Here is a 13,219-nt window from a genome sequence, read left to right as displayed (position 1 = left end):
GTTGAAGATTAATGCTCACATTGTAAGGCTTCTTGTGTTTGAATGCTCCTTTTTGGAATCAAAATATTTTAGCTTTTGATTCATTTTCATAATCTACAATGTTTTCTCATTTTGGGAGTTTTTTTTTTTTTTAAATATTTTTTTCTTTTATAAAACAGTATTTATCTTTAAAGCAAAACTGTTCGAAATATATTCAGTGCTTCATAGATGGATGACAAACATGAGACTTAGAGGTGTTTTCAAACAGAGCAAATGTCAATTCATTTACTCTGTATTTTAACATTTTAAATACTATTCCCGTAGAATAAAAGATGAATTGGGAACAACATGGCAGTGTCACAATGTGCAAAGTATATATATATATATATATACGAATGTCCCTCAGATGATTGAACACTTATAAATGCTGATATGTGATATATTCATTGGAATCCAAATGATCATACTCCACTGATCCTTATAGGGACCATTAGGTTTTTTTAAGGTGACCCACAAATCAATAAGATGTGACCTTTAGCAAGTGTCTTTGTGTTTTTATTGGGCACCTTAACATTCTCAAAGCAGCTTCTTTAAAGATGGAGCGGATCCCGAACATCCTTCACTATTTGCATAATGGATTACATTATGTTAATTGATGTTTTTTTCCAGAGTGCTCTCTCATGTCACTGCGTGTTGCGGCCGATCTTCAGGCAGTAACGTAAGATGCCTTTTGTTGATGCCTGCAGGAAGCACAGTTAAAATTTAAACAGATGGGATTCGAGGGCAACGTTACTCGGCCTAACTGTCACAATTGAAACGTAAGAAATCGATAAGACAAAGGCACCAGGATGGAATAATGTTTAAAGTGTAATGTCCAATCTAGATACAGCATAATTTACATTTAATTTTGGAAGGCTTGCTACTGGTCTCCATCTTTATCTCGTCTTCCTTCACTTTCTTTCACTTCTGTGCTGTACAGTTTAAAACAAAGGCAAGACATGCTCAATAAATATAAACGACATATATATTTAGTGAAATGAATTTTGATTTATGTGTTGAAATTATTAAAATAGAGTCCATTTTATCATTTCATACTGTAATTACTTTAATACTATTTGTGGTTTTGTCAGGATTCACAGTAATTAAATGATAATATGACGGTACACGTGTAATTCATTTGTTCAGTCTGAGAATCTGAAATTGGTTCTGATCGCTGTGTGTGTCTCTAATGAGCAGTTAGTAATTAGTTTGAAATGCATCTGTCTAATCAAAGATCAGTAATCGAATACCTGTGCAGTAATTTTGTGGGGAGGAGGGTGAGGAGGGGTCTCCGGGAAGATACAGTTACCTCATCCTTGTGTAACAGACCTGCAGATACACACACACGCACAAACACACACACACACTCGTCCTTAAACACATAGTGTGGCTGTTCATCACTCAGGTGAAGCACTGAAATGAACGTTTGCTGCGTGCGCTCCATGAATGTTTAACCAGCTCAGTGCTGCCAGAGCCAGGTAGCTCATCGCTGCACCATTACCCAGAATGCAGGAAGGCCAGCCCAGTAGGAAGCAGCAGGGACCTCTTCATCCTCCTCCTCCTCCTCCTCCTCCTCATCCCGGCTTCTCAGTCCCAGGCGTGGTACCAGGCCCGCTGCGAGCAGGTGTTTGAAGCAGGGGGCCGATGCAAACCTGAGAGTCAGAAGAGAAAGAAAAGATTCTTCGTGAAATATCAGTGGCTGACTTGAACAGAGTGAACTATGGGAGAACTTCTCACCGACTGAAAACCCTTTTTACCGAGTTGTGCACCTGACGACCGACGTTCAGAACAGTTTGGATTTATCAGGCTCGTCCCACACGACTGATTCAGCCATGACTCACATGGTTTTGGAAAGCAAGGAGGTAATTACATGGACCTGGCGTGTGTGTATAGTTAACTGCTGTTTCAAAGTTCTCTGACATGTTTGTTTATTTATAAAAAAATTAGACAGTACAGGTCAAAATTTGTGTAGATTTTCAAGTTGCACCAATTCATTTTTTTACTCTGACTTCACAAATCCAATTACTATGTGTAATGTTAAAGGTATTGATTGCTGTGACAAATCCACAGAAAATTATCTCCTATATGTATCTGTGCCCTTTTAGCCTTTTTCAGCTTGTTGTTTTGGTTTTGGCCAAAAATCTGCAGCACCAAATCACAGACAACGTAAGCAACTTACCGGTGAACCAGTCAGGGAAGCATTAAGCAGCTTAAGAGCCAAATTTTCCATAATAAATCGGTGAAGACCAAAAACTGAGCTAAAAGGAAAGTGACTTGGTGACAAGGAGCACAAATCCAAATGAATGCTTATGTTGAGGACATAGGTCATCGCTCACTAGCAGCTTCACAACAAGATGTTTCTGTGAAGACAAAGTGTGAATGTGTCGTTTTCATCTTGTTTCACTGCCTCCAGGTGGAGGTGAAATAAATGAATGATGCTTTAAACAAACACTTAATCAGATTTTTCTGTTCATTTGATTCTTTACCATTCAACAATGCATTGCAAACAGGGTGATGAGTCTGTTACCGTGTCTTGCCTGTCGGTGTGACACAGTAGCACTGGAGGAGGCACTGGGCTGGTGTGATGGAGGCCTGTTTGACGGTCAGGTTTCTCTGGACACCTGGAGCCCCCTTAAAGTGTGTTGCCCCGGGCGATGCGTGGTGTCAGTCAATGGCCCACGAGGAGCGCTATCTCTTTCAGGAGCCTAACTGCCACTTTGTGGCGGCGTAACAGGATCCGGCACCATACTGGATAGACATGGACAATGGAGCGCCCTCTCGGGTGATGGTCTCCGGGTCAGATAGACTTTCCTGTTCTGATGAAGCCTGGCATCAAAATTTGATGTTCTATGGTACTTGTTTGTTTCGGAGAGTTTGATTCATCCGTGGTAGTCTCTCTTCCTTTAAAGGTCACATACTTACACAGTTAAATCAGAGGCCAGCGCTGCAAAGAGAAGTCGACCTCTTATCTTCCACTTCTTTGGTAGAGCTGTCCATTGTCTCACAGGATAGTGTTTGTTTTCTCACTGGCCGTGTGTTCAGTGGAGGTCATGTTACTTTTGAATGGAATTAAATCTCTGTCCCGTGCTCCGTGCCCGCAGAGCAACAACAGGGCAGAGTGACGGATAGAAGCCGCTCATTTCTTTACCCCTCGATGGAAATGTACAGCATAAGCAAGTGTCACAAAGAATAGTTGGTCAGTCAGAAGAACTGTTCATCAGCATTTCAAGCTTCCACCTCTGTGAGGAGATTTCTGGTTTCTCAGGTCGTTATAACTGCTACAATCTTAGTTTATCACATTAGGTCAGTATTAAGTATTTAACAGTTTAAAGTTCAGGGGTATTTCATTTCTAAAGTTTACTTATCGCCATTAGTTGTTAGAGGCTCACTTCTTTGTTGTTTTAACATCTATCAGGAGAATGAGTATTATATTTGTGCCACTGAGAAAACAAATTATTGTTAATTATTATTTAGCTGTTTTAAAAATAATTTTTTACCTTTTATACTGTGAGACATATTTAGAATGTGGCAATAAAAAACAAGAAATTTACATAAAGTTATATGTATTTTCTAAAGGTTAAACATTGAGTGTCCAGAGATGCAACAATGGCAAGTGTACAAATACTACAAGTGTGATTTAGATGTTAAGTTATGATTTTCAAAAACCCAAACGTGTCATTCAATTCAGTTTTAATTGTGTTCCGACAAATTACAATATATCATCTCACTTTACAGAGTGAGGTCACGACCTTACTTATTTAGCAATAGTTGGAAACAGTTTGTATGTTCAGGAAACATGTAATTCATCTCTACATGCTAACCCACGCAAACATACAAATTTAGAACGAGATTTTCTTCCTTTCCTGGACACGCACTATATTATTGATGGTTTCCTAGAGAAGGAAGTACAGGCAGTGATCTGTCAGAGTTTCCTGACATGTTACTGTCCTTTCCCCTCAATAAAACCAGATGTTTAGCTCAGAGCAGGCACCAGGTCGCACACACACACACATCCAGGACCCACAGGGTAGGTAACGTCTATGATATGTAATATTTTATAATATCTTTTCTTTGTTGCACCCTTAAACAATTATTTGTTGTTTCCAGGATGTGGTTTATTGATACGTCTAGGTTCTAGTGGAGGATGATTTGATCAGACACTGTGACTCGGTGACAGGTCGACTTGGCAGCGATGAGACTGAAACTACTGGAGCATAATACAGGCGGCTCTCTGGTAGCACCGTAATTAAAGGGCATCTCATTTGCTGATTATTTCACTTGACACTTCTTCTGCTGTGAGTAAAGCAGCAGAACAAATCCCGTGTTTGTGGATTCCATAATGAATCTAATTACATCTGGGCTGTGCTTGATCGACTTTATTCTGTATTTGTGTTAAATTATTGTTGAGGCCGTTATCTGACTGTCATTCACGTTTTGGAGATGGGGGGAGGTGTAGCATTCGGCGCTCGCCCTGTCCTTGCCATGAGCGTGACTAATGGCTCTTTAGAGAACACAGAAGCAGATTAGATAGTGACGGCTGAATTTAGATTCGTCATGAACATATCATATAAAGGATGCAGCCAAGGCCGCTAACTTGCCTGACTGGAAGTTGCAGACATAGGGAGAGACCGGCAGGAAATTAGTCACCTTCTGGGAAATGTATATCCCAGGTTATCCATTATTTTGTGCTTGTGAGTGTGTGTGTGTGTGTGTGTGTGTGTGTGTGTGTGTGTGTGTGTGTGTGTGTGTGTTCTTGATTGACAACTCCAACAAAAGCAGATAACTTTTGAGGAAAACAGGAAGCAACGTAAAAAGCTTGGGACATATAGGTCTGGAATAATCAGACTAAAAATACTATATTGTTTGAGAGGAATAGATTCCTGCTCTGTGATGCTACTTGGTTTTCTTGTGATTCTGTTTCCGTGTCATGTCACTGATGTGTTCCTCTTCGGGCACAGAGCCTGGATGAGCGGTGTAACCAGATCCTGAGGAACATGGAGAACTCCCTGACGGCCCGGGATCGCGTGGGCATCCAGGATTTTGTTCTCTTGGACCCCTACACGAGCGAGACGGCCTTCCTGGAAAACCTGAGGAAGCGCTTCCACGAGAATCTCATTTACGTGAGTCTAATTTTGGTTAACTGTGCCCGCTGCAGTTGTTCTCTTGTGCTCTAATGAAACTTTACAGCCTCGACCTTCAACCCCACGAGGTCCTAACGCTGCGTCGCCCTCGCCTGAATCTGGCACCTTGTGCTGCTGAAACAGCATCTCCTGTTCTTTTCATTTGCAGAGTGTGCACTCTAGAGGTCACTGCTGTCTGTAAGGTCATGAGAAGTGATTAAACAAACTTATTGCTTTTGATAAGAGGAACAAAATAACTTATCAGTGGAATGATGCAGACACAACACGCAGCTGGAGGCCTTTTTAAAGTCATGTCACTGGTGAGAAAAACAATCTTCAAATGTGCAAGAGTTGCAGAACTCGACTTCCTGTCCTTGTCTTTGTCTGCAGACTTACATTGGGACGCTGCTGGTGACGGTCAATCCATATAAAGAGTTAGACATCTACAGCAAGAAGCAAATGGACACCTACATGGGAGTCAACTTCTTTGAGCTGCCACCTCACATGTAAGATTTCCTTTTGTTCTGGATAAAGATGATATCAAGGATGGGTTTTAATATGCTACAGTTCTTAGACAGTTCTTAAAACTTACACACTGGGTCTAGGAATGTTGCCCGCTTAGTCCAAGACTTTTGTCCAGACTGAAATAACTCAACAACTATTGGATGGATTTTCACAAAATGCTTAAATTCATGATCCTCAGAGGATGAACCCTAATGACTTAGACTATCCCCTGACTCTTCACCGTTCTAGGACCACCATAAACTTGTTGGTTTTCTGTAAAATTTCAGTGAAAAAAAACTGTCAACTACTTGTTTATATTTTTTTTCTTATGTGTACATTGCTAATCCATGAATGCTAGCACCCAAAACCACGATGGTGAACATGCAAAACAATAAACATGGTATATAAATTCTGCATGTTAGCATTATGGTGTTATCATTTACATCACAGCACCAAGCTTGGCCAAGTCCAGCCTCACAGAGTTGTTAGCATGGCTAGAACTGCCTATTGACATTTAACTTTTAACTGATTTAATCATGGAGGGAATCTATGCACGTGAGGGGCCATGAACCACAATGTCCCTGGTTTGCATCTGGCCAGAGCCCTTCACCTTCTCTGCACCTTATATAAGAAGTGTTTAAGATAAAGCTATGGCGAGTCTGATGTCCGAGTTTTGACTGAATTTGTACTTTCAGTTATGCTCTGGCAGACAACGTCTTCCGCACCATGCTGTCTGAGTTCAACAACCACTTCATCCTGATCTCAGGGGAGAGCGGGGCTGGAAAGACCGAGGCCTCCAAGAAAATCCTGCAGTACTACGCCGTGAGCTGCCCAAGTACAAGACTCCTGAACAATGTTCGAGACAGACTTCTTCTCTCCAATCCAGTGCTGGAGGTCAGTGTCACATGTCGGACCAAGTTGCTACCGTGTAGAACCAGTGCTGAGAAAAATGTCATTTGAAAAATCGATTGCGTTTTATATCTTCCAGGCTTTCGGAAATGCCAAAACCTTGAAGAATGACAACTCAAGCCGCTTTGGGAAATACATGGATATCCAGTTTGACCACCAGGTGGACTGATTTGTCATCTTTACATTACATTACATTGCACCATTACAAACTCTGTGTATAACACTGAGCACACACCAGGGGTTTAAGATGACCTTTCCTCCTCAGGGTGGTGCGGTAGGAGGTCACATCCTCAGTTACCTGTTGGAGAAATCCCGAGTGGTCCACCAGAACCACGGAGAGAGAAACTTCCACATCTTCTATCAGCTGGTGGACGGAGGAGAGGATGATCTGCTCCTCTGGCTCGGCCTGGAGAGAAACTGCCAGCACTACAGTTATCTGGTGCAGGTCAGCGTGAAAAAAAAACTTCTTGTTATATATCCGGTGACAAAAACGTGAGTCTGACCTTTAGTTTTTTTATCTTCTTCAGGGAGATTGTGCCAAAGTTAGCTCCATCAATGATAAAAGTGACTGGAGGACAGTGCGGAAAGCTCTCTCTGTCATAGAGTTCAGTGAGAGTGATATTGAGGTGAGGTAGAAAATGACTTTACACACTAACGCTGGACAAAACCTCACATAAAACCATGTATAATGAACTGGGTTTCTCTCTGGATGTAATGCAGCAACTGTTTGGAATCATTGCCAGTGTGCTCCACCTGGGTAACATCCGGTTTGAAGCAGACAGTCGAGGGTACGCCTCTCTCAACACCAACCAGGAGATGCACTGGGTGTCAAAGGTGAGTCCCAAACAGACAACAGAGAGTTTATATCTTTATATGCGTTCTTATGGTTTATAGCTTTCATATAGACCTCCTGATGTAAAAGACTATTTCATGTCCGGTTTCGTTTTGCCTTTGCTATGTAGTTGCTGGGGATTCCTTCTCAGGTGCTACAACAGGGCTTAACCCACAGGAAGATTGAAGCCAAAATGGAGGAGGTGACTTTATTCTTCATACAGTGTAAAATCTGACGGGCTGTTTATTATTATATTGGTTTTAAATCATTTCCCTCGTCCTAATGTTGAAGGTGCTCACTCCCTTCTCTGTGGACCACGCAGTGTATGCCAGGGATGCCCTTGCCAAAGCCATCTATGGCCGCACTTTCAACTGGCTGGTCAACAAGATCAATGAATCGTTAGCCAACAAGGTGGGTGGTAAAAAAGATCTACAACTACTCTTTTTTAATCTCCCCTTAACCTGAGCTCATTAATCTACTGGAAGACTTTAGCAAATTTTGTACAATCTACATTTAAAAACCAGAAAGCGTGACTTTTCCCCCCTGTAAACCATATCCAGGATTCCTCCAGAAAGACAGTGATCGGTCTGCTGGACATCTACGGGTTTGAGGTTTTCAATGTAAACAGGTGAGACCACTTTAAAACAAAGAATCTGATTATTCTTCAACAGAAACAGTGTAAAACGAGGAATCTGCATACTGACGTGCACGTGTTTCATTTCAGCTTTGAGCAGTTTTGCATCAACTACTGCAACGAGAAGCTGCAGCAGCTTTTCATCCAGCTGACCCTCAAATCAGAGCAGGAGGAGTACGATATGGAAGGGATAGAAGTATGAACATCAGTTTTCCTTATATTTTTCACTACATTAGTAACTCACAGTGGTACAAAACACTCATCCTATTAATGATTTCTATGCTCAGTGGGAACCGGTGCCATATTTCAACAACAAGATCATATGTGACCTCGTGGAGGAGAAATACAGAGGAATCATCTCTCAATTGGTAAAGCTGTGATTCATTTATGGTTGTTCGTAAATATCAACAACTCTGTGACACAACAACAAAGTAAAACGTGATGCTCGTCCTCTCACACAGGACGAAGAATGTTTACGTCCGGGAGAAGCAACAGATCTCACCTTCCTGGAGAAGATGGAGGAAAAGATGGGTGGCCACCCGCATTTCGTCACGTGAGTCCAGCACCTTTTGCTTTACAGAAAATGCATATGGTTAAAAGGTGACCCAGCAATCAAGCCAGCACATCCCATAACCATAAACATAAACCTAATTACCTTCACTGACTCCCCCTGTGCTCAATGCAGACATAAACTCGCAGACCAAAAGACGAGAAAAACACTGGATCGGGGAGACTTCCGCCTCCTGCACTACGCAGGGGAAGTTACCTACTGTGTTGTCGGTGAGAGATGAAATACTATATTGTTGTTCACGTCTTTTTGTGTTTAAATCCCATTGAATGAGCCGATGAATGACATGTAGAACAACAGTAGTGCAAGTAAAGAAAAGCCCATATGCTATGCACCATATGCTACTAGTTATTCTATCATTTTAGGTAGTTTCAAAGTAAATAACATTAAAGTTCTAATTTTTACAGCAAGTTTGGTTTTCATTGGTTATTCAATGCGATAAAAACATAGTGAAACGTCATGATTGACAGCTGACACAGACTCTCTGTGAGAATTGGAATGTATTGTTTTCTTGTGAATTTAAAGTATTTTCCTTGCTTTATAAACTTTCAGGATTCTTGGACAAAAACAATGATCTCTTGTATCGTAATGGGAAAGAGGTAATTTCATCTCATATGACTCCTCTGACACCAGGAGTTTGAACAAGTGTATTGCACAAATGCAGACTTCTTTCTAAATGTACTGAATGACTTCTAATGTTCTCCACTTCAACACCAACATAACTGACAATATATTGAGATTAAACGAGCCGATCTCTTTTCTCTTACATTAAGGGTCATACGTTGGATGTGTTTACTGATGGTACAGATTTCCTGTTCCTCCTCAGGTCATGAGACAATCCAAGAACGCCATCATCAAGCTCTGTTTTCCTTCTACTGAGCCGGACACTAAGAGGAGACCTGAGACTGTAAGATGATGTCATTAAATGACCCATTTACACAAGTACACTAAACAAACCTTTAGTTATCATATCCCATTTCTCTGTTACTCCTTAGGTGGTGACTCAGTTTAAAAGCAGCCTGGTGGGCTTGACAGAGATCCTAATGTCCAAAGAGCCGTGGTATGTCCGCTGCATTAAGCCCAATGATGCCAAGCAGCCAGGTGAGGCCAGGTGTCCCACAACACCTCCGACCTTAGAGACCTCAGCGTCTTAGTTAAATGTGCACTGTAAGTTAGGAGGAGACACTTGAACTCTTACTACTGCGGTGTCTCCTGCAGGACGCTTTGATGACGTGTTGGTGCGGCATCAGGTGAAGTACCTGGGGCTGATGGAGCACCTGAGGGTCAGGCGCGCCGGGTTTGCTTACCGCCGCAAATATGAGATCTTCCTCCAGAGGTATCAAGCACCCATTTAATTTCCTTATTTGCATTCAAAATACGCATGAAGGTACTAATTTACTAGCTTCTGCTGGTATCAAATGTTTCTGTGTGTTCCTCTGTGCTCAGGTATAAACCTCTGTGTCCTGAAACCTGGCCCAACTGGAAAGGGACGGCAGCAGAGGGGGTGCGGTGCCTCGTCAAACACTTGGGCTACAAATCAAATGAGTACAAGATGGGCAGGTACAAACAGATGCTAATGTATGGCTGTCACAGACTCTCTGTGGTGGATTCAGGATTTACAGTAATGAGTGTTTCGCCGTCTTTTCCCGAAGGACAAAAATCTTCATCCGCCATCCCAGAACTCTGTTTGCAACAGAAGACGCCTTTCAGGTCTGCAAACATAAGCTAGGTGAGCTGTGGTGCTGTAGATAGGTTTTTATTGACGGAGTAAAAGCATCAAAAAGCTAAACGGGGTGAAACTTCTGACTGTTTCTGTTGCAGCGACAAGGATTCAGGCCAAGTACAAAGGCTACAGGGTGAAAGGAGACTACATGAAACAGAGAGACGCTGGTGAGAGGCAGCATTTGGCGTCATGGGCACAAACTATAATTCCTTGATTAAATGTTTTATTGGATTATTTACCTTTTTTTACTTGTCTGATCTTAACAGCCACTAAGATTGAGAACTGCTGGAGAGGCATCCTGGCCAGAAAGGAGCGAGAAAAGAGATCATGGGCTGTGAAGGTCATCAAGAAGTAAGTTGATATGATATATGAGTATGACAGTGAGGCTATGTGTGTTTAGAGTCTGTGCTGTGACGTCTGTTGATTTGTTCCAGGTTCATCAAAGGTTTCATGACCAGGAATCAGCCGGCCTGCGTCGACAACAGCGAGTACCTGGCGTACGTGAGGCAGAACTTCCTCACCCGACTGAAAGAGAACCTTCCCAGAACCGTCCTGGAGAAAGACGCTTGGCTCACGCCTCCGCCTGTGATGCAGGAGGTGGGTTGTTTCTCCAAAAGGCTGCATGCACCAGTTCACATGCTGGAAATCAAACAGCTCTTTTTTTTGTGCAGGCGTCCAAGCTCTTGAAGCAGATCTACATCCGCCACATGGTGAAGAAGTACGTTGGAGGAATTACTCCACAGAGGAGAGCACAGGTACGATCCACACTCTGTCACACACAAGGGTAGAACAAGTCACATTTGCAATAACCTAAACTTCCCATGTGTGTCCGCATTAATAGAATAGTAAGATTTAAATTCATTCTTCTGATATTAACATTCACTTTTATACAAACAGTTAGGTTTTGTATTTTATTTCTTGAACCAGTTTGTGGAAAACACGAAACCAAGACAAATGTCCCGAATGAATAAAGTTACATTATACAGTAAATATGAGGTATACTGTTTATTACTATATATATCTTACTTTATGTTTAACATATTTTTCCTGTTTGCAGCTTCTGTTAAAATTACAGACGAGCTCCATGTTTAAAGGAAAGAAAGAAAACTACTCATTCAGTGTCTGCAGACCCTTCCTGGACACCAGGATCAGTAAGATTGCAGAATTATTTCATAGCCTCTGAATGTACTTACAGGAATATTGCCTTTAAACATTTCACTTTTATTATTTTCCAATTAATAAAAAGCAAATAATTGCATATTTTCATTCACAAATTTTAATATGCATGTAAAAATACTGTCAATTGGCTTATTTCCATATTATAGTATCCAATTAGTGTGGAACTCTCTCTCATGGATTCTCAAAACCTTCTTTTATTTTCTTAAGGCACAGACGACATACACATCAAAGTGCTTCAGATGATACGACAGGAGCAAGTCAAGGTAAACTGACATTATTTTAACTCTGCATTAACGTGGTCTTTTTCAGCCCCTCTCACCTCGGTCACCTTCTACCCACAGTACAGCGTGCCAGTCGTGAAGTACGACAGGAACGGCTTCAGGCCTCGTGACCGGCAGCTCATCTTCACCCTGGAAGCCGCCTACCTGGTGGAAGAGGCCAGGATCAAGCAACGGATCGATTACAGCTCTCTGAAAGGTAACTAGTGAGGAGACAAGTGACACACACACTTGAAACCTGCATTTGTTGTGTGATTCATGCTTTAAAAAAGGTTGCACTTTTTTTAAACAGGCGTATCCGTGAGCAACCTGAGCGACAACTTCCTGATCCTTCATGTTAAAAGTGATGACATCAAGAAAAAGGTACCATAGAGCTATCAACAGTCTGGTGTCTGTGGTAGATATGGACGTTTAACACAATAAAAGAATCATGTAAATCACGTTTCTTTAGACAAGTAGTTTATTTGTAAATTCTTCAGAATAAATTTCAGAATTGATATTAATCTTAATAACATGTAAGGCTCACACCGTGCAGATCAGACTTGCCAACTCCTAAATCAGACCTGAATCAGACCTGGATCAGATCACATGGGTTTGTAAAAATCACCAGACTGATCAGTTGAATGGGTACATTTGTTCTTTCAGGGGGATCTGGTGCTGCAGTGTGACTTCCTGTTTGAGGCCCTGATCAAGCTGAGTGTTATAGCCAACAAGCAGAACTGCATCAAAGTGGTGCAGGGCAGGTACAGGATCCAGAGTTATACGTATATATCTAAATGGTAAAAGACAAATGGGTTTATTCTGATGTCATTTTGCAGTGTGAGATTCGACATCCAGCCAGGCAGAGAAGGCTTTGTGGACTTTAAGAGTGGTCAGGAGTTCATTGTCTACAGGGCAAAGAATGGCCATCTGATGGTGGTGAGTACAGACGCTGTTAAATCATCATCGAAGCCACCAACAAGTGACCAAGCTTTTTATGTTTTTCAGGAATCGACGAGAACCAAGACGAGATTATGATGCGAGTACGATGCTGAGTCTCAGAGCTGCAACAGCCACGATTGTTCTAATAATAATCCTGCTGCAAATAAAATTTTAGCATTTTGCATCTGAAACATTTAAGTTGTAGATGCTACTATTACATAATTACTGCCAATACCTCGACTGTAAAGAGAAAAAAACATGTTTATAGCAGAACCCAATGTACAGAATATCAGTGGCTCTATATGTGAACAAACTGTCAGCTACCCCTAATATGAAGAAAAGCACTTGTATTGTTTTGTATTAAATGTATAAGAAATGTTAGATTACACCAGTAGAGAGACCTAGTACATGTGTGCAACCATTAGTGTATTCTTGTTTATAATAGCTCACAGATGCTGTAACTTTACATTAAAACATGTTAAACCACCACTGACTCTGTATCAGCTTCAGTACTGGAAATATCAGCCTCGTTT

At 41.5% G+C, this 13,219-nt stretch overlaps 1 protein-coding gene across 1 annotated transcript; it reads left to right on the top strand.

Annotated features, from left to right (window-relative positions):
• Positions 1-4,984: 4,984 nt before the first annotated feature.
• Positions 4,985-13,173, top strand: myo1hb (myosin IHb). The gene is made up of 31 exons (XM_061068997.1): positions 4,985-5,138; positions 5,529-5,644; positions 6,338-6,536; positions 6,631-6,711; positions 6,817-6,996; positions 7,079-7,177; positions 7,272-7,385; positions 7,514-7,585; positions 7,675-7,794; positions 7,944-8,011; positions 8,108-8,213; positions 8,305-8,385; positions 8,479-8,570; positions 8,703-8,797; positions 9,138-9,184; positions 9,412-9,492; positions 9,581-9,686; positions 9,804-9,921; positions 10,032-10,145; positions 10,238-10,314; positions 10,407-10,475; positions 10,575-10,659; positions 10,743-10,905; positions 10,980-11,063; positions 11,366-11,459; positions 11,695-11,750; positions 11,829-11,964; positions 12,058-12,128; positions 12,411-12,508; positions 12,584-12,683; positions 12,753-13,173. The coding sequence occupies exons 1-31, from the start codon at positions 5,013-5,015 to the stop codon at positions 12,780-12,782; spliced, it is 3,078 nt and encodes a 1,025-aa protein (XP_060924980.1). The 5' UTR covers positions 4,985-5,012; the 3' UTR covers positions 12,783-13,173.
• Positions 13,174-13,219: the final 46 nt, after the last annotated feature.

Source organism: Limanda limanda, chromosome 1 (assembly GCF_963576545.1).
Source record: "Limanda limanda chromosome 1, fLimLim1.1, whole genome shotgun sequence".
NCBI classification, from domain to species: domain Eukaryota; kingdom Metazoa; phylum Chordata; class Actinopteri; order Pleuronectiformes; family Pleuronectidae; genus Limanda; species Limanda limanda.
This window is presented reverse-complemented; position numbering and strand designations above follow the sequence as displayed.

Bases quoted from the DNA above. Each gene is read 5' to 3' on its own strand.
- myo1hb (XM_061068997.1), top strand. From the start codon at position 5,013: ATGGAGAACTCCCTGACGGCCCGGGATCGCGTGGGCATCCAGGATTTT. The intron at 9,687-9,803 runs GTGAGGCCAGGT...TGTCTCCTGCAG, and splicing joins CAATGATGCCAAGCAGCCAG to GACGCTTTGATGACGTGTTG. The intron at 10,660-10,742 runs GTAAGTTGATAT...GATTTGTTCCAG, and splicing joins GCTGTGAAGGTCATCAAGAA to GTTCATCAAAGGTTTCATGA.